The sequence below is a fragment of the Neophocaena asiaeorientalis genome, unplaced genomic scaffold, assembly GCF_003031525.2.
Source record: "Neophocaena asiaeorientalis asiaeorientalis breed wild unplaced genomic scaffold, Neophocaena_asiaeorientalis_V1.1 scaffold35, whole genome shotgun sequence".
In the NCBI taxonomy this organism is placed as follows: Eukaryota; Metazoa; Chordata; class Mammalia; order Artiodactyla; family Phocoenidae; genus Neophocaena; species Neophocaena asiaeorientalis.
Window position 1 is genome coordinate 1,532,597 of NW_020172984.1, and position 25,808 is coordinate 1,558,404.

Here is a 25,808-nt window from a genome sequence, read left to right on the forward strand (position 1 = left end):
CTGAGGAAGCAGTGAGTGCAAAGACCCTCAGGCTGGAGTATGCTTGGAATACTGAAGAAAAGTGAGAAGAGCAGCATGGCTGGAGCATAGGGAAGGGTGGTCCAGAGATGGGCAGCCAGTGGCCAGATCGCACAGGGCCTTTGTAGGTTGTGATTAAGACCTTGGCTTCCATTCTTCACGTGTTGCGAAGCTGTGAAAAGGTTGCAAGCAGGGGAATGGCGTAACTGGCCTTCTCTTCTGACAGAATAGGTGTGCGTAGAGTAGCCTCATGGGGCAGGAATGGAAGCAGCAGGAGCAGCAGTGAGAGAGATGGTACGTTGGACCAGGCTGTTAACAGTGGATGAGGGGAGACATGGTAAGATTGTGGATATATTTTTAAATGTATCGCCAATAGTGTTTGCTGATGGATTAGATGCGGATTGTGAGAGAATAAGATGAACCAAGGATAACTTTAGAGTCTTTGGCTTGAGCAACTGGGTATGAATGGTGGTGCCATTTACTGAGACGGCAAAGACTGCAGGAGAAGCAAGTTTGTGGGAAGAAAATCAAGAATTCAGCTTTGGATGCGAGATGCCTATTAGGTATCTAGGTGGAAATGTCAAGTAAACACTTGGGTATATGAATCTTCCAAAATTATATGGTGTAATCATATGGTATAATCTCATCTGGCCATGTGACTAGATGGTATCTTGTGGAGGAATGAGTCAGTCGAGAAGAGGTGGGAGGGCTGAGCACCTGGTGCCCTGAATCACCCAAGCGGGGAAAGGTTGGAAAGAGACTGTTCAAGTCAGCAAAGAGGACTTCGAGGGAGGGACCAGTGAGGTGGGGGAAGTAAGACAGGTGATGTCATGAAAGCCAAGTGAAAGAAATGTTTCAAGGAGCAAGAAGTGGTCAGCTGTGTTAAACTCAGCTGAAATGTGTAGTTAGATGAGTTCTGAGAATTATCCACTGGAGTTGGAAAAGTATAGGTTGTTGGTGACCTCGATGAAAGCAGTTTCCTTGGAGTACTGAAGTTAAAAGGCTGATTGGAGTGGGTTCAGAGAGAACTGGAGATGGGGAAGTAGACATAGTAACTACAGATCACGCCCTGGAGCACTTTCATAATAATCCTCCCAACAACCCTATAAGTTCATACTGTTATCTCGGTTTTTATTTGAGGAAATTGAGTAACTTGTCTAGGGTCACCCAGAGGTGGAACCCTGGTGGAAACCAGACTGTCTAATTCCAGAGGTAGTCGCCTATACACTGTGCTGTTACAAAATTAAAATTCTGCTGTGTGCTTTTGAACTCTAGTTTCTACCTATAACAGTGACAGTAAGATCCACAGTAAACATCTAAGATGTGAGTTAGAAAAATAAGTTAAATGTACTTGTCACTGAAGAGTATTTAACATAAGGAGGCTCTGGGACTAATTCTTGTGCCCTGCCTAAACTGTGTCTAGAAGCTATTTTAAACTATTTATCAGACAGTATGTGTTAATTGCCTCCTCAACAGACTCCTTTTAACAGCTAAATACTCCCTGATCAGCTTCATTATATTAATTTCTGACTCTCCTTGGCCTCTTCCCAGCCTGGCATGTTCCCTCCATCATGGCTGTTCTGAGAGCCTTCCTTAAAGAGGAGACATGTCATGTATAGCTGATTCACTTTGTTATACAGCAGAGACGAACACACCATTGTAAAGCAATTATACTCCAATAAAGATGTTAAAAAAAAAAAAAAAGGAGACATGTCACATTTTGACTTTCCTCATGATCTCCCAAGCCTGCGTTTCATCTCCATTTTCTAGACCCTTAATTATCTAATTCTTTGGATTATGCCAGGGCTGTCTCAAAGGCACCAAACTTCTATGCAGCAGTCATCATTTTAAGAATTATCTGAGGGCTTCCCTGGTGGCGCAGTGGTTAAGAATCCGCCTGCCAATGCAGGGGACACGGGTTCCAGCCCTTGTCCAGGAAGATCCCACATGCCGCGGAGCAGCTAAGCCCGTGAGCCACAACTACTGAGCCTGCGCTCTAGAGCCTGTGAGCCACAACTACTGAGCCTGCATGCCACAACTACTGAAATCCACACGCCTAGAGCCTGTGCTCCACAGCAAGAGAAGCCACTGCAATGAGAAGCCTGCGCACCACAACGAAGAGTAGCCCCCGCTCGCCACAACTAAAGGAAGCCCGCGTGCAGCAACGAGGACCCAATGCAGCCAAAAATAAATAAATTAATTAATTAATCAATTAGAAAATAAAAAGAATTATCTGAGCAAGCATATGCGAATGGCTATAGAGCCAAACTAATGATGGTCCCGACAAACCCTAATCTCTATTGAAGGAAACTGGCACGTCAGAACTTGGGAGGTTAATATCTTAGGGGGTCACACCAGAATGAAGAAACCAAAGAGCAAACCAGGATAACCTTACTTACAATAGGATGGATTGTTCCAGTGCCTGGATCTTGCAAGAGGTTAGAAATAGCTTTGGTAATTGGTACTAGGACCTTTCATTTTTAACAGTTGTACCCAGTGAGGAAATGGATAATGATTCATATAATTAATAATGTACCTATTCGTGTCACTGCACATGGCATCTTGGTAGAGAATTTAAAAGATAAATATTGGCATTTGTTCCAGGATACAACAAGAAGGATTCATGTGTCAACAGATCAAGGGGACACATGGAGCATGGCCCAGCTCCCCTCTGTGGGGCAGGAACAATTCTATTCTATTCTAGCAGCTAATGATGACATGGTGTTCATGCATGTAGACGAACCTGGAGGTAAGAGCTGTGCAGCGGCTCGCCCTTGAAGCACAGAGATTTAAGCTCCGAACCCTATTTTAGTAACTTTCCTTCTTACGTGTCAATTTTTCCTTTTACCCCTAGGAATTTATTACTGGCCTACTGAATACTCTGTCTTAGAGATGATATGTAGCCTCTGTTAAAAAGGCCACTTGCTTTGACCCTCTAAGGCGGTTTGTATAGTATGTCCAGGTGTTCTAGAGCAGTGCTGCTCAAAGAATGGTCGGAGGACTGGTACTGGTTTGCAAATTCTTTATTACCAAATACGTATGGAAAGCAAGAGCGAGCATTTAGAAACTCTTACAGCCCTTTGACAAAGAAATTTTGTATCTGTTGACTCTAATAATAAAAAAAAATTTTAAGGATTGTATTTTTTATTTCTTTTGTATTTCATTTTTCTAGTGATAAATTTTTGTTATATTTACAAAAGCATCAGTTTGTGACATAATTGAAATCTTGAAATTGATCCTTCACCACAGTTTGAGAAGCATTATTTTAGAGTGTAAAGATTTAAAGATGTGCAAGATGTGAAGCTAAATACAGTGCCTGCCACCAGAGTATAACTGAGAAGAGCTTTTCTGTAACATCTGATTAATTTATTCAACAAATTCAGCATCTGCTATATTTCAGGCACTAAGCTGGGTACTAGAATTAAAGATGGCCGTGAAGATCTTGAGTATCAAACCTTGATTGACTCTCAGGTCTGCGTGTACATCATGAAGGGAGAGAGTTGGCTGATGTGTGCAGTCAGTCAGTCATGTGTCATGTGTATGACTAGACTATTGTTTTCTCTCTGTTCCCTCCCAAGACTTAGTGTTTTTGTTTGTTTGCCTATTCCAGATACCGGATTTGGCACTATATTTACCTCGGACGATCGAGGCATTGTCTATTCCAAGTCCTTGGACCGACATCTCTACACAACCACAGGTGGCGAGACAGACTTTACCAACGTGACCTCCCTCCGTGGGGTCTACATGACAAGTGTGCTCTCAGAAGGTGGGTCTCGGCACAGCTCTCCTTCAGCTGAACATGTTGGGAGTGGAGGCTTTTGGGGAAACTGGGGATCCTATCCTCCCCAGTAATGTTGCTTGCCTAGTCAACAAGGCTATCCATGTAAATTCTGGCTCTCTATTTTAAATAAGTTATGGCAAATAGAACTAAGAAAGAACAGAACAGCAGCAGGCAGAAAGAAAGATTTGGGGGGTTCTACATTGTTTATAAAATAAGTCTTCTGTGTTGGGAGGTTCAGGCCTACAGGAAGGAGTTTAGACCACTTAGGCTTTTCGCCTTGTGTAGGGCGGAGTGATAGCCAGCCGAGATTCCTCTTGGCGTTCTTTCTCTTCACTGGTTCTCAGACCTTACCTTTACTGTGGCCCAGTTGCACAAGTAAACACATTACTCTAAAGTACAAATATTTGTTTAGGTTTTGTTTATTTATATATTCACTTTTTGGAAGGAGGTGGGGGATATTTGTTTTCACTTTGTGAAGACCCTGCAAAGTCCAAGTGATTTTGACACCCTAGTTCCTCCCTGACCTCACTTCTAGCTCCTCTCTGCTTTGCTCACTCTCCTGTAGTCACTCCAGCCCTCTGCCCGTCCTTAAACACACCAGAATCGCACACTCGTGGCTGAGAGATTTGCACTGACTGTTCTCTCTCTTTCCCCAGATATCTGCAAGGCTGATGCTTTCCTCCTCCCAGCCTTTGGTCGTGTTACTTTCTGATGAGACCTGCCCTGACTATCCTATTTTAAATGTCAGTCTGCCTGCCCCTACACACGCACACTCTCAGTCCCCCTCTAGCTGTGCAAGTCTTTTCCATAGCACTTATTTTCTAACATACTATCTAATTTACCTATGTACTATGTCTAGTGTTTGTCTGCCTCACCCTACTAGAATATATATTTCACAAAGTTTTTTTTCCTGATTTGTTCACTGATATATTCCCAAAGCCTTACAGCAATTTTCACATAGTGGACAGGCAGTAAAACATCTATTGAATAAATGAAATTTACCTTATTTGCTTTCTTTTTTGATTCTCCTTGAGAAACTCAAAGCATAATATCTTTGAATTTAAACCTGCAACAGTTTATATCATTAAGAATAGAGAATGGGGAAGACAGATGAAGAAAAAAAAGGAAAAGGTAAAAGAGGGATAGGATATGGAGTGGCAGAGAGACAAAATTAGGAATTATTAACTGAGACTTATGCAGATACATTCAAATCTTGAGATTCACTAAAACAAGCCCCGTATCATGGCCTTGTCTGAGTCACGATTAGAATGCCTTCCCACTGTAGATTTTACTTCCAAGGCAAGCAAACAAGGAGGAAGAATAGATGTCAGCCTGTTAGTGCTGGTAAGGAGATAAAGGTATCTTTTTATAAGAGCATCAGTACAGATGATTTCCGGGATCAGTTGGATCCTGATCAGGTGGGAAGCCTCTTTCAAATATCATACTCACCAGCACTGAGCCATTTCACTGGATGTAACAAGCTTGTGGGACTCCAGAGTTCTAACGGTGTTACATAGTCTCTGTTAGGAGAGAGTTATGCAATGATAAACTGAAGTTAATAGGGTGCTTCCAGTGTATCAGGCTTAATATCATCCTTTTCCTATTCAGATAATTCTATCCAGACTATGATCACTTTTGACCAAGGAGGAAGGTGGAAGCACCTGAGGAAGCCTGAGAACAGTGAATGCGATGCTACTGCAAAAAATAAGAACGAGGTTTGTTTTACTGCAACTGTCATATGTATTTGGAGCAAAGCAGCCATTCTGTTCTGCTCTTATTAGTGCCAGGCTTTTGAATAATGAAGTTTTGTACTTGATGAGGGTCTACAGATAAAGGTGGAAACTTTGGAAATGAGGGGTTGAAATTAGCTAGGATGTAGGAAATAGGAACGGCGAAGAAAGACCAAAATATTATGGCTTATTTGTCTTTAACGAAAAACAAAATTGAAGGCTAACAATTTGTGTTGTACTAAACTGCTGAATGAAAACATAGTGGACAGATGGGCCGGTGATTAGTTAGGAGTCATGATGGCAGCTATGAAACTTCAGGAATTCTACAGAAAGCCATAGACCAGCCATTCATGAGCAGTGCAAAGCTGTACTGGCCAGAAACAAATGAAGGAGAACTTGGTCTCTCTTCCCCTCTGCCAAAGCTCCACGTGGCCGGTGGGTATGGGTGGTGACCCGGTGTGGCATGTGGAAGCAGGAGATGAGCCCTCTGAGGAGAGACCAAGAGCTAGAAATACAAACGCATTGCTCCAGGAGATCCCAGGTTTCATGATTGACAGGTCTTGACAGCCAAGAAAAAAAGGAAAAACAAACAAACAAAAAACAAGCTTTATGTCTGACTTTTACAGAATTTGAGAGGAGCTTAGTGGAACCCTGGGAGTTTTCTTCAAAAGTGACAGTGTTGGTAATTCCAAGCTCTCCTCAGAGTACCTGTGGCTGATATGCACTCTGCTCTCCCAGCTGGGCTTTCTGGTACACCACCCCCGTCACACCCTCTCTCTTCTCTGTATTCATGAGTGCTGTGGAGTGTCTCTCCCTATCCTGCTCCCCTTTTTCCATCCCTCCGCCCTGGCCTTGCCCTGCACCTGCCCTTCTCACCTTAAGCCTGGGCAGGTACAGTGGCCTCTTTACTTACCTTGAAACCCTCACGCTGCTGTGTCTCTCCCTCCCCAACACTCTTTGTGGTTCCCCTTTGCCTGTGATCTGGCGAATGAAGGTCCCCTCCTCCCCTGTCAGGCTATCTTCTGCCTTTTCATTGTCATTGCCCATTTTATCACTGGCACGCCCCTTGTAACTTCTGCTGCTCCCGGAACACCCTGCATGTAGCTGCCTCTTGCCCACGTTATTCCTGGGGAAGTTGTACCTGTCTCCCCTACCCCCAGTTCATTAGGGTTAGTGGAAATCCTAACCATCCTTAGTGCCCATCTTCAGTTAGAACTAATCATTGCTCTTCGTTTCATTAGCAGTTTGCTTGAAGCTTTTTTCTAATTGCAGTAAAATATACATGGCATAATATTAACATTTTAACCAATTTGAACCTCTTGTAAAGCACTAATTTTCATCCTGCTTTATACCTCAACTAGTTTCTGAGAAATATTTCTTAAAGACAGGACTGGGGCTTCTTCAAATCACCGCCACATCTTGTACAGCATCTGAAGTATGTCAGGCGTTCATCAAGTTTATTTGTGTGGAATCATACTTTAAATATTGATCAGAGGCTTTGGTGTAGTGCAGGAATAAAGTAAACTAAGATTACACATGTGAAAATAACTGCATAGTTTTTTCCCAAATATACTAATGCATTTCAGAATCAAGAATATCCCACTGAGCCTATAACTCAATAACAAAAAAACAACCCACATTAAAAATGGGCAAAGGACTTGAATAAACATTCCTCTAAAGAAAATATACAAATGGCCAGTAAGCACATGAAAACATGCTCAACACCACCAATTATTAGGGAAATGCAAATCAAAATTTTTGATTTGCAAGAGATCACCTCAGATCCATTAGAATGGCTACTATCCAAAAAATAATAAGTGTTGACTTGGATGTGGAGAAATTGGAACCCTTGTGCACTCACTGCTGGTGGGAATGAAAATTGTGTAGCTGCTATGGGAAACAATATGAGGGTTCTTCAAAAAGTTAAGTGTAGAACTACCATATGATCCAGCCGCTCCACTTCTGGGTATATATCCCAAAGAATTGAAAGCAGTGTCTCAAGAGTTATTTGAACATGCGTGTTTGTAAGCAGCATTATTCACAATAGCTGAAAGATGGAAGCAGTCTAAGTGTCCATTGACAGACGAATGAATAAGCAAAATGTGGTGTATAAACACAATGGAAGAATATTCGGTCTTTTAAAGGCAGGGTGTCCTGGCACATGCTGCACCATGGGTAGACTGGAAGGACATTATGCCAAGTGAAATAAGCCAGTCGCAGAAGGACAAACACCGTATGGTTTCACTTCTATGAAGTACCTAGACTAGTCAAACTTACAGAGACAGAAAGGAGCATAGTAGTTGCCAGCGTCGGGGGAGGCGGGGATGGGGAGTTCCCGTTTCACAGGCACAGAGTTTCAGTTTTGCAGGACACAGAAATTCCAGAGATGGACGGTGGTGATGGCTGCACAACAGTGTGACTGTACTTAACACTGCTGAACTGCACACTTAAAAATGGTTAAGATGATAAAGTTTATGGTATGTGATTTTTACCACAATTTTTTTTAACAAGAGTATCCCACGGAAGTCTGGGTTAATACATTCAAAGCCTTATTAGAAGACTCTCTGAGATGAGAAAGAAAACTGCACCTCTGGTTTTAATCTAAGCTTTGCTTTCTTTCCACAGTGCAGCCTTCATATTCACGCTTCCTACAGCATCTCCCAGAAACTCAACGTTCCAATGGCCCCACTCTCAGAGCCTAACGCTGTTGGCATAGTCATCGCCCACGGTAAGCAGCCCACCCTCACTTCCGCAGGAAGAAGTGGCTGAGCACACTGAAACTCAGTCACAGTGTCGAGCCCTGTGAGAAAACCACCATACGTGGCTTTTACCATCCTTTGCAGAATTTCTTGCAAGATAATGATACTGTGGGTTTTTCATAGACTCTCATCAGAGAGCAACATGACTTCTCCCTTTACCAAATTGTAAGTGGCCTTTTTTTCAGTTACAAGAGGCATGATGGGAAATAATCAGAATAAACTCATTCAGAATTATTCTCTTGACAGTAAATCCTCCCTGTTTCATTGCTGATATGTGCTGATGAGATGGTGGATTGTGTTGTAGGTAGCGTGGGGGATGCCATCTCAGTGATGATCCCAGATGTGTACATCTCAGATGATGGGGGTTACTCCTGGCTGAAGATGCTGGAAGGACCTCACTATTACACCATCCTGGATTCCGGAGGCATCATTGTAGCCATCGAGCACAGCAGCCGTCCTATCAATGTGATTAAGTATGAGCTCAGCTCCACCCACACTATCTGCATAGAGAGCAACTGTGGGATGTTTGTCAGTTTGTTGGGGGGAAGTTACAGTCCTTGATTCAGATTAGTGCATTCTACAGAGTGTAGGGAAGGTGCTTGAAAGGATTGCATTTAGAGCAACTCAAATTAAATGGCTTTGTTTTTTCCTCTGACTCCCTCTAGCTAACACTTTTCGTCACTTTTAAAAAATACTCTTCTCCCTCCCAACAAGAATATTATGGGAGCATTTAAGCACTCTGGAGGGGAAATGACTCCTTAAGTACAAGTTCTTATTATATAATTTCTGTTTGTTGACTTGGAAGCCCATTCTTACATGAGTCACTATCCTTTTTCCCTTTGGAAGAATTTTTTTTTTTTTTTTTTTTTTTTTTTTTTTTGGGGGCCGGGGGCCTCCCACTGTTGGGGCCTCCCAACTGTTGTGGCCTCTCCCGTTGCGGGGCACAGGCTCCTGACGCACAGGCTCAGCGGCCATGGCTCACGGGCCCAGCTGCTCCGCGGCATGTGGGGTCTTCCCGGACTGGGGCACGAACCCACGTCCCCCGCATCGGCAGGCGGACTCTCAACCACTGCGCCACTGGGGAAGCCCTGGAAGAATTTTTATAAAGGCATTTTCTTCCATAATATTTGAGTGAATCCCTTTTCCCCGTTAACTATAGGTGTTAAAAATTAATATAATAGTAAGCCATCACCTAAATATGAGAGTTTTTCTCTGATTTGTTATCAAACAGCCGGTGGTTTCCTGATATTCCCGTAAATGTTGATCCTCTCTCATGATCTTTCTCTAATTGTGGTTTCAGGTTCTCCACGGACGAGGGTCAGTGCTGGCAAACCTACATGTTTACCAGGGAGCCTATCTACTTTACTGGCCTGGCTTCAGAACCTGGAGCTAGGTCCATGAACATCAGCATCTGGGGTTTCACAGAATCTTTCCTGACTCGCCAGTGGGTCTCCTACACCATCGATTTTAAAGATATCCTTGAAAGGAACTGTGAGTGTCTCCTTTGAACTTTTCTACCAGAAACTTGTGAGCCCATTTTCCTAAATAACCGATTCAGTTTAATTTCTTCTGGCTGGAATAAGAAAATCATGTGTGTGAAAGAGGACTGAAGGATGTTCCATGTGGGTTAGCAGGCAAAGGGATGGTACCAGAAAAGCACTTCCCTCTTTGGATTAGCACTATCCAAGAGAAATAAAATGAGAGCCACGTATATAATTTAGCTTATTCTATCAACTAGCTACATTATAAAAGTAAAAGAGGCAAAATTTATTTTAATAATATAGTTATTTCAGTATGTCCAAAATATTATCATTTTAACATGTAAGCAATGTTTTTAAATTATTAATGAAACATTTTACATTCTTTTTTTAAGGTATTTTAATTTTTTTATTGGAGTACAGTTGATTTACAATGTTGTGTTAGTTTCTGCTGTACAGCAAAGTGAATCAGTTATACATATGTCCACTCTTTTCTAGATTCTTTTCCCATGTAGGTCAATACAGAGTATTGAGTAGAGTTCCCTGTGCTATACCGTAGGTCCTTATTAGTTATCTATTGTATATATAGTAGTGTGTATATGTCAATCCCAATCTCCCAGTTTATCCCTCTCCCCGCTTTCTGCCCTGGTAACCATAAGTTTGTTTTCTACATCTGTGACTCTATTTCTGTTTTGTAAATAAGTTCATTTGTACCTTTTATTTAGACTCCACATACAAGCAATATCATATGATATTTGTTTTTCTCTGTCTGACTTACTTCACTTAGTACGATAATCTCTAGGTCCATCCATGTTGCTGCAAATGGCATTATTTCATTCTTTTTATGGCTGAATAATATTCCATTGTATATATATATACCACATCTTCTTTACCCATTCCTAAATGTCAGTGGACATTTAGGTTGCTTCCATGTCTTGGCTATTGTAAACAGTGCTGCAGTGAATATTGGGGTGCATGTATCTTTTTGGATTATGGTTTTCTCTGGATATATGCCCAGGAGTGGGATTGCTGGATCATATGGTAGTTCTATTTTTAGTTTTTTAAGGAACCTCCACACTGTTCTCCATAGTGGCTGTACCAATTTACATTCCCACCAACAGTGTAGGAGGGTTCCCTTTTCTCCACACCCTCTCCAGCATTTATTATTTGTAGACTTTTTGGTGATGGCCAGTCTGACCGGTGTGAGGCGATACCTCATTGTAGTTTTGATTTGCATTTCTCTGATAATTTGTGATGTTGAGCATCTTTTCATGTGCTTTTTAGCCATCTGTTACGTTCTTTTTCTTCTAACTAGGGCCTCAAAATCCAGTGCATATTCTACACTCACCCTTATGGTAAATCTCAATTCAGACTAGCCACATGTGGACATCTAGGAGAGTATATTTTGTACTTTAGATCTCTGTAGCATTTTCTGAGAGTGTTTTCTGCTTGTAAGGATAATGCATGTTTTTGTTTGTCTAAAATTATATCATAACACTTCAGGGTTTTTCACACTTGATTACAGCAGAACTGTAGAGGAAACTCTAGAGGAAAGTGTGTTACAAAGACCATCTAACTGACTGTGTCACTTATCAAAATGTTGAAGTGAGGAAGTTTTCATGCAGAGTTTGGCTTGACCATTTCAGAATGCTGTGACTTCAAACTGGAAGGCATGTTAAAGGCCCAGAAAATGGCTTCAGAGAAGTTAAAATACTCATTGCAAGGTGTTCCTAAAGAATCACAAGCAAACCCAGGCCCCCAGTACCAAAGATGCTGACATTGTACTGAAAACATGGAGGATAAAAAAAAAAAACTGGAGAAAAAGTGATGACTCCCTGTGACCCGTAGTTGCGTTCTGGCATAATATGATAGAAGACTTAAGTTTCGAGAAGCTCTGGTTAAATTTGGTCCTGACTGTTATTAGGCTGTGTTGGGGGCCCGTTTCCTCAGCATGTTACTTTAGTGAGTCCTGCAAGAAGCAGAAGCACTCAGTTTGGACCTTACTTTTCTACAAGATGTTTCAATGATTTAAAATCGGAGAGTCATTATAATCTAAATTCACTAAATAGGCTATAAAGGAGCTGGCTTATGAGTTTTCCCCTCAGCAGGCAGCTCTGCAGTTATCCCTGAAGTTTAACATCATTAAAAGATTTGTTAAGCCCCTGCTCTTTTTTTAAAAATTTATTTATTTTATATTCACTTTTGGCTGTGTTGGGTCTTCGTTTCTGTGCGAAGGCCTTCACCAGTTGCAGCGAGCGGGGGCCACTCTTCATCGCGGTGCGCGGGCCTCTCACTGTCGCGGCCTCTCCCGTTGCGGAGCACAGGCTCCAGACGCGCAGGCTCCAAACGCGCAGGCTCAGTGGTTGTGGCTCACGGCCCTAGCCTCTCCGCAGCATGTGGGATCTTCCCGGACCGGGACACGAACCCGTGTCCCCTGCATTGGCAGGCAGATTCTTAACCACTGTGCCACCAGGGAAGCCCCAGCCCCTGCTCTTTAACAGGCCCTGTTCTGGTCTTCACATCCCAAAAGATAAAAACCTAATCCACAGTCTTTAGGCCACAGCCTTTGAGTCATTTTTCCAGGAGTGGATGATACGACACACTAAGCCAGGTTGACTGTCATCACGGTCTTCATTTGAAAGCCAGTCAACAAGAGTTAAAAGTCTAGAAAGTAGGTTTCCCCTTCTGTTTGAAGCAGACTAACCCGTAGTGAAATTAAACCCATGCTTTTGGCTAATTGGTGTCTTATCCTAAAGGCAAGCATCTGGTTGCTTACCTGACAGCTCCTGCTGACCAAGGGCACAGGCGTGCAAGACTTAAAGACAGAAGCTTCTCAGTCTGGAAGGAACCTTAGAGGTTCTCCATCCAGCTCCCCACTTCAAAAATAAGGTTTTTCCTAGAACTCAAATGGGTCGTGAGATGCAAAGACTCCTCCCTTGGTATGAAGAAAAGCCCATTGCTGGTAGGCTCCCACTAATGTTAACCTTCATTTGCAATTCCAAAGTGAAGCAGTAGGTTGAGTCAGACATCCCTACTTTTCCTCTCCTCGTTCTTCCTATTGCCTGGCAGCTGCCTCACATGGGTGGGTTCTGTCCCATGCAGTTTCCTGAACAGCCTGTCTTTCTTTTAGGTGAAGAGAAGGACTATACCATATGGCTGGCTCACTCCACAGACCCTGGAGATTATGGAGATGGCTGCATTTTAGGCTATAAAGAACAGTACCTACGGCTACGCAAGTCATCCGTCTGTCAGAATGGTCGGGACTATGTTGTGACCAAGCAGCCGTCCGTCTGTCCCTGCTCCCTGGAGGACTTCCTCTGGTATCAGCATCCCTCAGATCCCTATCAGCCATTTCCCGTGCTGGAGGAGGCAAAAGACAGTTCAAAAATATTTAAATCCTTTTCTTTCCCTTCTTCCTCAAGAGTGGAGTACGGTTGCTTCTTATTAAGGAAATTGAGGCACAGAGAAAGGGGACCAGAGTTGTTAATAATTGGACAGATAACATTGTATCAGTTACTTATTGGCCAGAACCAGCAACAACCCCTGGACATCCTGACTTGGCAGTGGTGGGAAGGAGAGAGGTACATAAGGAGGATGAGAATTAAAAAGGAGAGAGAGAGAAGATGATAGGACAGAAACACCAAGAAAAGTGGTACAGGAGCTCAGAGGAAACGACTTTAGCAAGGAGCCTGACAGCCTGGGTGAGGCAGGTAGGGTACTAGGTTTGGGGTCGTCTGCAGGACTGAAGGCGGAAAGAGTGTGGATCTGTCCTGAGACAGGAGGTGACATCAGTATGTATGGTCTGTATGTCCCATCAAGGCTTAGAAGCCATCAAGGTGGACTCCCTAGAGTTCAGGACCATCCAGGCTTAAGGGTTAGTTTCTTGGCTGGCACAGGGTTAGCTGATTATACAAGGGCGAGGGAGTCCCTAGGTAGCCTAAGCGAGGTAACTTAGGGCAAATAAGAGGAACTGCTTCACATCACAGGTACTAATCTTACGGAACTTGTTACCTGCAAAAGATACTGACAGGAGGTAGAAGTGGATTTGGAAAAGAAGGCAGGCAGATAGATAGCAGTCCTGTCCTCCCACAATGTATTCTCCTGAACTGCAGGTGACAGAGAATGCAGTACTGAGCAAACTGCAGCCTGACCCAGTGTGTTTCCTCCTGCGTGGCTCATATCTGTGGAATGGCCAGGGGTCCTCCCTTCTCTATTTCCGCAGGGGAAAATATCACTCAGATCACTTTGATGTTGTAATAGGGCTAGAGCTTATTCATACTGTCAAACTCTGAAGGGCTGTCTCCCATCCTTAACTGCACACAGGGTGGCTCCCAGTCACCTGCGCTTCTGCTGTTTTCCAAACACGTGGTGCTTTTTCAGAGCTCCATGCCACTGTGCGTGCTGCTGCTGCTTCCTGGAAGCCTTTCCCTGCTTGACCCCCAAGCCTGGTGAATTCCTACTTGGCCTTTAATACTTAGCTCAGATACCGTCTTCTTAAAGCCTTCCCCAGATTTTCCCCATCTAGGCTCCTAATACAGCACTTACCGTATTTTAATGTGTATAGATTTGCTTCCACCATTAAACTCCAGACTCTTTGAGTGCGTATTGTATTTGATAATCACATAGTCATAATGACAGCTGCTGACGTTTTTTAGCAGTACGTCTGTTTACACTTGCCCTCAGCAGCCCTGTGAGAGAGGTACTCTGTTTATTTCCATTTCACAAAGGGAGAAATGAAGGTACAGAGAGGTTATGACTAATTTGCCGTCATGGGGCAGAGCTGCGATGTGAACCTGGCCATTCAGCTCCAGAGCCTGCCCACTGTACCCCACGTGCTTGAGAAATGTGTACTTTGTGAGTGGGAAGGGTATGGTCCCTGAAATTTTGGATTGAACACATAAAATTTTTGCCAGAAATTTCTCCTTGCTATTGGAGGTGTGGTGTCTTCTGTATCTTTTGTTCTCTCTACCCTCTCCCTTAAATATTTGTCAGAAAGCCTTGAAGTACAAGCAGCATCTATATATTCACCAAATATTCATTGAATATTTTCTATGCACAGGGCAGTGCAAAGTGATAACAGGAAGTTTATTATAGACTCTCCTGGTAAGATGCACATAATTATGTTTGAAACAGAAGGTGGGATCCTTGGGGATTTAGAAAAGGGAGAGACTATTCCATCCAGAGCTGAAAGGAGGTAGGTCGGTCAAAGAAGGCTTTGTAGAGGAGGTGGCATTTGGGCTGAGCCCTGACGAGCCGTAGGATTTGACCATGCGTATCTGGGAAGAAGCAGGTCGTTAAAGCACGCGGACTGATGTGGGCTTAGACCACCCCAACAGCATGATCAGGAAGGGTGTGCTGGAAGATAGACCATGAGGGGAAGTTACAGTAGTCACGATGAAGTGAGTGGGTCCAGATGGGGGTGCTCAGGCTGTTTCCAACTTAGATGGTGGGAAGGAAGGTAGTGTCCTGGACAAACAGAGGAAATGACCGGAGGGACTGGCATGAAGGAGAAGTTGTGATGTAGTTTGAATGTTTTGTTTATTTGAGGTTCTGTCAGCAGATTTAGATGGCAGTGTCCAGCAGATATTTGGAAATGTAGGATTAGAGCTCAAGAGAGGTAAAACCTAGAAGTTTTAGTTGCAACAAATAGTTAAGCTCATGAAGGGGGAGTTAAGAGAATGAATTATAGGATCTTGGAAAACATCTGCACTGATGGGTTAGGAAGAGAGCAGAGCAAGCAGTGACCAAAGAAACAGACGAGTGCCGCTCTCAGGGCCTCAGTGGGTGGGGCACAGCATTGTGGCAAGTGCCCCACAATAGGTGGTCAGAGTGAAGGAGACAGAGAGAGCCCCCTAGGTTGGATGACTGGTGAGCCCTGGGGGGCCACAGACATTCATTTTCAAGGTTGCAGAAGGGGGTCGAAGCCCAAATGCATAGAATAAAAAGTAAATGAGTACAACAGAACAAGGAAAAAATATTTTTTAAGAAATCTGGCCAGTAAAGGAGAGGATGGTGAAGGAAGAGGACAGGTTCAGGCTAAGGAGAAGCCTCCAGGTGAGTGGGACTAGTGGTCACTGCCACACTGCCCATGGAACGAGCCCCCGCCCAGGGGCAGTAGGAAGGATGGGGCCGAGGCCGCTCGTGTCATTTCTTTGGGGAAAGCAGAGAAAGAGCAGATGGGTGGCGCTATGGAGAGATGGGATAGAATGGAGGGCAAGAACAGGCATTCACATTGGCAGCAGGGACCATCTAAGAAACAAAGAGGGACACGGAAGTGGGGAAGGCAGGAAAGGTTTAACATACCCGCCATGGGTAGAACATGGGTAAATGAGTTATCTGGAGAGAAATAAAAGAGTTGCTGAGTGTCCCAGAGTTTAGATCTGCTGCTGATGTACTATTTCTCTGTGTCTTAGTCACGTGAGTCTCCACCCCCTGCAGGCTGCCCTCCTTCCCTTCCCGGAGCCTGAGCTGTCTGTGTGGGACTCCTAGCTACTGAGTCTGAAGCCCAATCCATAAGCTATTTTCCCTCAGTTCAGCCCTCCCCATGTGCTTTTTTTTTCCTAAACAGACCTCTTTATATGTCACAGGCTTCCTTAGCTTCTTTCTGGCAACCCAAGACTGGAATATTGACCATCCACTGCCCCATATAAAGCCTTCATTGCTAGTCGCTTCCTGTCTTTCAGCAACTTTGAAAGATACCTTATTTGCTGATTCTTACAGTGATTTTGGCTACTTCCGTCCAGAAAATGACTCCAAGTGTGTGGAACAGCCAGAACTCAAGGGCCACGACCTAGAGTTTTGTTTGTACGGGAGAGAAGAGCACCTGACGACAAATGGGTGAGATGGCTGCTTCTCCCATATCGGGACTGAGTCTCCACTGTGCAGAGTGAAAGCTGCGTCTCTCCGCATAGTTCTGAGCAGTAGTTGAGAGCACTCTAGAAAAATACTGTCTACTAAAACTTTCTGTGATGGGGGAAATGTTCTGTAATCTGCTGTGTCTGATGCGGTCGCCACTAGCCCTGTGTGGCTGTTGACACTAGTGTGAGTGAGGAACTGAAGTAATTTTAATTAATTTAAGTGTAAATAGCCACCACAGTAGAGAGCGCTGCTCTAGAGGAGGCTCACTGCCTCCTTCCCTGATAAACACTCCCCTCCCCTGTGGTTTATGTACCGTGTGTTGACGTGCTTTCCCTGGTCACAGTTCTTTGACACAGTCTCTTAAGGCAGAAAGGTGGCATGTCCCTGCAGCAAGGCAAGGGATGTGTGGTCTGTCCAAGGACTGAAACTACACAGAATATCCCCAAAACATCCCTTCAGATCTCCCCCAAGGCCTGAAAGATGGTGTAATGACCAGAAGTTTTTCTGCAACTTCTAAAATCTTGTTTTCAGGAAGTAAGCAAGAATCCAGAAGTACATCCTTGTATTCTGTTAACAAATTTTCTCTGCCTCTCAGATACCGGAAAATTCCAGGAGACAGATGCGAGGGCGGAGTGAATCCTGCTCGAGAAGTGAAAGACTTGAAAAAGAAGTGCACAAGCAACTTTCTGAGTCCAGAAAAGCAGGTATGTTAAAGTAGATCTGGTTTAGATACAAGTGGGGTTTCAAGTTCTGCCAGGAATAGTCAAAGTTACAGTGTCAAGAACTCTGTTACTGAGTACAAGTGGCCAGACTACTTCTGTCAGGCTTCCCTTCGTACAGGAAACTGTCAGGATGAGGGATGGTCACATAACCCAACGCTAAGCTCATCTACCGAAAACGTTTTTGTTGGGGAAAAAAAAATGGTATTCAGTAAAGTTTTTCCAGGTCTTAGATGCATACAGTTGAGGAAATTTCTGAGGCTCAGAGTCATTTAGGAAAAAGACTCAAGAAGTTCGGCTGTAAAGGACTGGAGTTTTACACATGTGGAAGGGAGGGCACTGGACCATAGGTAGGGTGGATCTCTTTGCCGAGTCATGTCAAGTGTGTTCAGAATGGAAAACTGAACTATGGTAATAAGGGGCTGGTTTTGATTTAGAAGCAAGTTTTAGGGCTGATTACAGTTCTGTAGCACTGAACTATCTGGCTGGAATATGGGGATATGGTAAAGAGGAAACCTCTTGATAAAGAAGCACTGGCCCAGCAGTGAGACTTGGGGCAGTAAACTGTGGGCCCCAGGTTCCTAATCTGGAAATGGAGAGGTGGACAATCTGCAGTTCCCTCCTATCTAACCTTCTAAGGGATGAGGGCCTGACAAGGGGTGGGATTAAGAAGGCAGTGGGAGAAAAATGTGTGGGTGTGTGTACTTGTCGGGGGCAAGTTCCTCCTTCTCTGCATCCCCGCCCTGCACTCCTGGTGGCTGTCCTCAGAGTGTTTGTGTGTGTGATTGCACAGGACTCCCGCCCACAGGGACACAACTTGTCCCAGAATCCAGCTCCGCCTCCTCTTGGATACATTGAAAACACACACACCCTATCTCCCACCCAAAAGCAGGTAGGTCACACTCAAACAATGATACGGAAAGCTTATTTGTAAAAACATACAACAACTTAAGTAAAAAATAAATCTCGGTGTCATAGGATGGCTTGCCTAACGTAACATTGGCACAGCTCCTTTCCAGGTAATGGCCCTGTTTTAGATTCATTCAGCCCACTTATTATCATAGTCTCCCTTTCCTGCTTCACCCTTAAAAGCTCCAAGACTTATAAACAGTGGTAGTGGGGAACAGTCACAATTACCATTTGATCTAGGTAGTTGCTACGACTTCCAGTGTAACTTTGAAGTGGAAGCCACTGAGTTTGCACCATTCTGACAGCTTTAAGGCAGTTGAAGTTCTGGTTGCCCTCTGCCAGCTGTGATATTCTCCTGGTAGCACTGAGATGGTTCATCTTGGGGGCGGGGGTTGGGAAAGTATCATCATTAGGTGCCTAGAGCCTGCAGATCATTCAACAGAGAAATAGGGAATGAGCAGCCTCTTTGAATTCAGTCCGAGAATTGCACACCCAAAATTGTTTGTGTTTGTGTTCTAATTTATCAAGAATTCCAAGTCAAATTCTGTTCCGATTATCCTGGCTACTGTGGGATTGATGCTGGTCACAGTCGTAGCAGGAGTGCTCATTGTGAAGAAGTACGTCTGTGGGGGAAGGTAAGGAACGGAAATCAATCAAACCAGAAAGTCCACCGAGGGCAGACGGTTGAGTCAGCCCCTGGCAAAAACTAACTAGTTGAAGTGATGTTACTGAAACATCAGGCCCAAATCTTTCCTTACATTTTCCATATGCCAGCTACGGGCTGTGCTTCCTATATGTGTGACTCATTCTGCAAGTGTGTAAAACTTGGAAAATCCACCGTCCTATAAGAAATGCACCCCTCCTCACCATGTGAGAGCTGACAGTGGTTTCCACCCACAGGTTCCTGGTGCATCGATACTCTGTGCTCCAGCAACATGCGGAGGCCAATGGTGTGGATGGTGTGGATGCTTTGGACACAACCTCCCACACTCATAAAAGTGGTTATCATGATGACTCAGATGAGGTGAGACTATTTCTTCTTGAGGGGTGGTCCAGAAATTTTTAAAAAGGGTGATCTTTGGGCTTCCCTGATGGCGCAGTGGTTGGGAGTCCGCCTGCCGATGCAGGGGACACCGGTTCGTGCCCTGGTCCGGGAGGATCCCACATGCCACGGAGCGGCTGGGCCCGTGAGCCATGGCCGCTGAGCCTGCGCGTCCAGAGCCTGTGCTCCGCAACGGGAGAGGCCAGAGACGCCCGTGTACCGCAAAAAAAAAAAAAAAGGGTGATCTTTTCTTACTTCATGATCAAGATAATGATTGAAGCAAAGGAGGGTATAAGCTAGAAGCAGCAATTTAATGACTGTAAGACTTGGCCAGCCCAGAAACTAGGTAATGGCTTTCAAAATAGGGATTTTTTTGGTCTGTAAATAATATGGCCTATGTCTTTCTTTTCAGGACCTCCTGGAATAGCTCCTCAAAGGAGCTGGGACTGAGCACAGATGATGGAACCGCAGTACCTCTTACACTCCCTGTGGCTCCGACTTGGGGAAATAAATTTCCCGTTGCGAGGGACCCAGCTCTGTTTCTGCTGCTTCCATCAAAGCCAAAAGGACCTACACTAAAGAAATGGGGGGTGGGGACCCTAAACACTCTTACAATTGGCCCTGAGAAGAGAGGGAAAATTTTTAATTTTTCATTTCAAGTTCTGTCTTTTTGCAAGGTACGGGCCCTTTTCGGTTTTGTTTTTGTTTTTTAAGGGAAATGAAATGGAATTGAAGGGAACTTTTCACTAACCCCACTGTTGCATGTTTTGCATGGCGCCTGCCCCAGGGCACCTGCCAGCTTCAGCATCAACTCTCACAAAGCACTTGGTGCCGTCCCTGGGCTGTGCTGGCAACACGAAGCAGCCGCAGAGATGAGCACAGAGGCTGCGATGACTGGCACAGCCTGGGCAGCCTTTCTCCATCTGGGGACAGCCCCGCTCCAAGAACACTGCACACCAGCTCCTCACACAGATCCCTGCTTTTTGTTGTTGTTGTTTTTTCAGGGACCATAGGCCACAGTGATTTTTCTTTTCCCCTGTTTAATTAAGCAATACCCTCATTAATTGCCCTTTGGCAACTAATTTACATGTGCTTCCAAGACACTAAATCAGGAAAACTTAAAGGGTAATATTTTTAACTTGGGGCAGGAAAAAGGGAGCAGCAGAGAATTGACTAGATTTAGCACCTATTAAAGGAGAAACTCTTGCTTCTTCCGAGATCTTTCAAGCCATGCTTTGTGTGTGTGCCAGTGGACTTGCTCAAGGTCTGGGTTCAGGCTTGCCCGGGCTATGTGCCCAGGCTGAGCGAGCTCTTCGCTGGAGTGGCTGGTGGCATGGGCCGTGCAGCCCCTGAGGATGGCACGTCACAGTCTTCTGCGTCCCCTCCTGCCTGCTGTGCTGGCTCCTTGGTGAATCATTAGAATGGCTGCTTATTTGCTTCCTCTTAGGTTGCTGCTCTGCATGGAGCCATGACTAGACATGTTTTCAGATTTAGGCTTTTTTTAAAAAATCAGAATTTTATTACCAGACTCTCCTCCTCTGCCCTTTTTCCCAGCTTTGCCAAGTAATTTGTTGGCATGAAACTTTTGGCTGAACCAACTGAAAAACACACTTCTAGTGTAGATGATGTTTCGTGTGATACATTAAGTTCGTATTTTAAATTAAAAAAATTTTCCTTTTGACATTTTTAAAAATGAAATAAATTAGAAAATGTAGCAAGATGGATTTTGGGGTGGCCATATAGTGATGGAAAGCTGCAATCGTTAGTTTTAATACAGCTTGACTATTTGCTGTACAGGAATATAGTAGCACGTTTTCAGTCTTAGCATACCTACTGTGCCGGTCACAGTTTCTCCCAATAATTATGATTGGGACATTCTTTGATAAACTGCTGTTTTGTTGCTAGTTCACTTTATGGCTAGAAAGTCAGGAAAAAGTAAATGTGCCAAATTAACTGTTGTCAGAATGTGTGAGCAGATGGCTGAGTTCTCTCCTCACCAGAATGGATTCACAGCCGCAGGGAAAGTGGGGGAGGGAATGGATGGAGAATTCTAGAGACTTTGAAACTGCAGTAAACTTAAATGAGTCAGGGAGCTATAAAGTTAGGGCAGTTTTTGTAAAGAGAGTTAATACTTGTTAGAGCCAGAGAACCCTAGTCTTTTAGGAAAAGCTCATTCCTTTTACAAGGTTTTTAAATTAAAAGTAATTCCAAAGATATACCAGCTCACAAATGATTAAGTATCGGCTTTTGTCCCCGGTCGCCCTCACCTCCTGCCCAAAATGAATTTGATGTCCAGAAAAGACCTACTTACACCATACACCTCTTCTCCCCACATATACCCGCTCGGGTAGGTGTGCTGATATATGGTAATTCTCTGATTAGTTTTAAGATAGGAAAGTTAATATTCTTCTCTAACCGTATAAGATTAGGGCTCTTGGCCTATAATGATATTTCTATAGAACTTGGCAGTTTTCACAGCACTTTTTCTCTTGCATTATGTAATTTGAACCTTACAACATTCTCGTGAGATTTAAAAAAAAAAAAGGCGGGGGTTGTAATCCCCATTAGAGATGGAGCTGAGGTACAAAAACGGAGCAAGTCGCCAGGGTCCCCGTGTGTTACGAGCGCCGCCAGTGGTTGTCTTCAGATCTCGTGTACATTTTGATGCGCGCCAGTGCTGAGCACCTGGAGCAGGGCTGCTTTCTTATAGATGACTTGCTATGCTTTAGGATACGGATCAGTGACATTTCTTTCAGAGCAGTATTTAGCTCTTTTTTGCCACCTTGGTAAACAGAAGAGTTTATTCTCCTGTTTTTCATGGCTGAAAACAAAAGTAATGGTAATTTTGAATATGTGTTTAGAAACCGCCCCTCACCTTGTTGGGGGTCACTGTTCAAGAGTGCAGGAATGGAATCTCCATTGATGAGTCACCCTCTTCATTCTTCTTGTCCTCCCACCACTGGCTGGCTGGCGAGCTCAGTTGGTTTGAGGACTGCTAACAAGCCTGGCTAGTTAGCCTTCTGGGTCAGCCTGCACTCACACAAGTGTATGCCCTCAGCCAGAGAGGAAAACGGCCTAAATCCATGACAGCTTCTAAGAAAAGATTTCCAATTTGTCCTATCGATGTTAGGTTAGGAGAATTATCTTTGAAAGTAAAGTTGTGTAAAGTCTCAGGCTTGATAGCAAAAGATGATTTCAACAATAGAAGTTAGCACTGTAAGGTAGGTTGGACATATTAGACCGTCCAAAGTGACCTGAGCTCTAAAATCCAGGCGGAGAACTCATCATCCTTCGTGCTCTGTGGACAGGTGTCTTGGACGTAAGGGGGCTCTTGGTTTTTAGTGATACCAGAGACCAGGGATGCATACACCTAGGCTGTTCATTGAATGGGAATGCCCCTTAGAAGAATGAAAGCGTTTGGAGGATTGTGGCAGTTCTAGGCTGGGCTTAAGAGATTCAACAGATTAGCTGTAACTAAAACTTAGAATTTGCCGTCTGCCTCTGAATAGGCTTTCCAGTGTGCGTCTCTGTAATTCTTAGGTTTGCCTCTGGGCCTCTACATGCCCAAGCTGGCCTTTCATCCCTGACAGATAAGTAATGAACTGGCCACCGCTGCCTCTGTAAACCATTGCTGGTTCTCCCATGGCCTTCATCACGGTACAAGGATAGAGAGAGGACTGCAGGGCAGTTCACATCCACCCCAGGTGGCAGGACTGTCCTGACTTGAGTCATTTCTTTATTTTCTAGGCAAATGATTCAGGTAGAGAGATTCTCTCTTTCCTTTTCGGAGAGCTTTAAAGAGCCCCGCTCCTGTATGCAATGGCTTAGAGCTCGGCCTGCTCATTTTTGGTACCGCCCCCTTGCCTCACATGAAGCCCAGATACTTGGAACTGCTAAAATAGGAAGAGATTCAGCTTTTCAACTTCGCTACTACCTTCCCTCAAGCAGGAAGATTAACATGGACTTACATGTCCTTTGAACAAAAACCAAAGTTTAAGATCTGCCACATGATGGAGTGATAGGGAGGGCCAGACTTTCAGCACTGGCACTCAGCAGGTGCCAGACTTTCTGTTCCATCTGCCACCGATGCGCCCAGCTCAGGCAGCTCTGGCAGTGCTGTCCTGCCCTAGCAGAGCCCAGGCCTCACCCTCATGGAGGATGATTAAAATAGCAGGAACATGTTGATTTCTTGGCTACTTTGCATTATAACAATAAGAATCAGAACATTAATTAGAAATTGTCTTCAACAACTTAACTGTACGCATTTTTTCACACTGGTACATTTTTAAGCGTCCTTGTTTATATAGGATAACTTAAACTAATCTGTACCTTTCTATATATATATGTGTGTGTGTACATATATACATGTATAAACTGTATAGTGTACATGTTAATGATTTATTGATATGTCCCAAGTCTTTAATGCAGTTCTCATCCTCCGCATGCCCTCAGTTTGTGGTCGGGTGACTTAAATGTTCCTGATGATGCTGCCCACCTCCTGTGTTTGGACGTCTAGGGAGGAGGGGTTTGATGGCACCCTCCTTATCCTCGTGCACAGAAATGCTCAGGGTCCCCGTGTGCCTGTTGTCCAACCCTGTCTTGTCTCTTGTTCCCTATCAGCATGTGGTCCCTCCTTGCTCTGTAACTTCTCTGCCTCCACCCCAAGCTGTCGGTACAAAAGTGTAAAGCAGTATTAAGATCGTTACTGCGTGTATGCTAAAAACCCAAGTTTTCTGTTCCCTTGGGACAGAAAATTGCATGTGAGGTGGGATAATCAAGTTTCAATGACCAATGTCGGTTACACAAAAAAGCCAGACCCTAGAATAAAATTCCACAAAACGGAAATAAAACTCAAATTTCTTTAGCATTATGTAAATAAATCTGGGTGTGTTTAACTTTGTACTGGTAATTTTCTGTATATTTGCAATATTTGGGTTAGAAATAAAACAGACTGGACTTTGTTACCTGACCTACTAAAATGACTAAGCTACAATTTGTTAATATGAAAGCTTTTCCAGTTTTCTAGCTTCAAACATCAAACTCCCAGCAACCAGAGAATAAGTCAGTTAAAGAGCCAGGACTATTCATTTATAGCATGTAAGGTATTAGGTAATTTATAGGAAAAACTACTCACCTGTTTCTGCTTTATGCTCACAAAGATCTACCTCCGTGGGTATTTGTAAAAGCATTGTTCTTACTCCGCGAAAGTCGAGCTGAGCCACCCCGTACAGCTTCTCAGTTTCAACGGCTAACACTCTTCCTTCTGCACACAGCAGCATGTCACTACTCTCTTGAATTCCATGTTCTTCTAGCAGGTTGATAAGTAACACCAAGGAGTTTACCTTCCGCACCTTTCCATCTGCCCCTCTTAACATTTCTCCTGCTGCTGTTACTCGTAGTCCTTCCTGACCCATTTCATTTAAGCACCTTCAAAGAGTTGCAACTTTCCTCCTCCAAAATATTTCTTTTAGGGGAGGTTCCTGCCCACCCCCACTGAGCCTTTAGCCAAGGCTGACGACTGCTCAGCCTTCCGTCCTGGCGGGTATTTCCATTTAATGCTTACTCTGGCGTCGTGGTCTAAAGATGACCAGGCAGAGACCTTGCTCTTGAGGAGCCCATGTCTGCTGGAAGAGCCCTCCTTCAGGAGGTTATCCAAGGTGGTTTATTTTCTGGAATTCTATCTAACATAGTGTTCTAAGACTTCCTGCAACAGAATCAGTAGGTTGTTTTTTTAAAATGCATATCCCACCTAGACCTATTAAATTAGCCTTTCCAATGGATAAGACCCTAGGAGTCTGCCTTTTTTATTTGATTCTTCAGTTGCAACAAGGAGCTAAGACCAAAAGCCTGGGCCAATCACCTCATCAAAGCATGGATTAAGTGGGGTATAAGAGGGGGTGTTTGGAGTCCCCTGGTGTACTGTCTGGACTCGTAAGGGCTTTGGCTGGGTCAGACGAGAGAAATAGGTCAAAGAGGCCTTTACACAAATCCTGACATGACACGGCGCAGCCTCTCACCACCAGCCCGAGGTCAAGCTCCACGGTCACCCTCTTCGGTCATCCAAGCTCCTGATAAACAGCTTCCTGGGCACCAGCTGTGTCTACAGGTTGTCCTAGCCCTCAGTCCCTTTACAGGTTGCAAAGATGAGTTCTGGGCTTCTGTCCCACACTCCAAGATAGTAACAGGCTCCCAGGATCCTAATGACTGCCCCCAATTTGAGGGCTAAAGGGGAGAAATGAGTAAGGTGCTCATTCATTCAACCATACTCATTTGTTTCCATAAAAAATAAAGGAGAGGAGGGGAAGGGGGGAATGTGGGAACTCTACTTTCCACTCAACTTTGCTGTGAACCTAAAACTGCTCTTTAAGTCTACTTAAAGAAAAAAAATATATATATATATATATATTCACAGAGGGGATGCCAGCTTCTGGAGATGAGAAAGAGTATAATAGGAAACCAGATTGATTGGATGGAGTGCATGGAACATATAAATGATGGTCTGGTGAGCCTAGAA

At 44.1% G+C, this 25,808-nt stretch overlaps 1 protein-coding gene across 1 annotated transcript in view; it reads left to right on the forward strand.

The window, feature by feature from the left end:
- Positions 1–24,263, forward strand: part of SORT1 (sortilin 1) — a 45,009-nt gene extending 20,746 nt beyond the window's left edge. The window contains exons 8-19 of the mRNA XM_024742073.1: positions 2,623–2,767; positions 3,629–3,784; positions 5,408–5,514; positions 8,155–8,257; positions 8,593–8,761; positions 9,589–9,779; positions 12,897–13,086; positions 16,487–16,603; positions 17,220–17,328; positions 18,781–18,887; positions 19,153–19,276; positions 19,707–24,263. Of these exons, the coding sequence (XP_024597841.1) occupies positions 2,623–2,767; positions 3,629–3,784; positions 5,408–5,514; positions 8,155–8,257; positions 8,593–8,761; positions 9,589–9,779; positions 12,897–13,086; positions 16,487–16,603; positions 17,220–17,328; positions 18,781–18,887; positions 19,153–19,276; positions 19,707–19,721 (1,533 nt within the window). The 3' untranslated portion in view covers positions 19,722–24,263. The remainder of the gene's footprint in view (positions 1–2,622; positions 2,768–3,628; positions 3,785–5,407; positions 5,515–8,154; positions 8,258–8,592; positions 8,762–9,588; positions 9,780–12,896; positions 13,087–16,486; positions 16,604–17,219; positions 17,329–18,780; positions 18,888–19,152; positions 19,277–19,706) is intronic.
- The last annotated feature ends 1,545 nt before the right edge of the window (positions 24,264–25,808 follow it).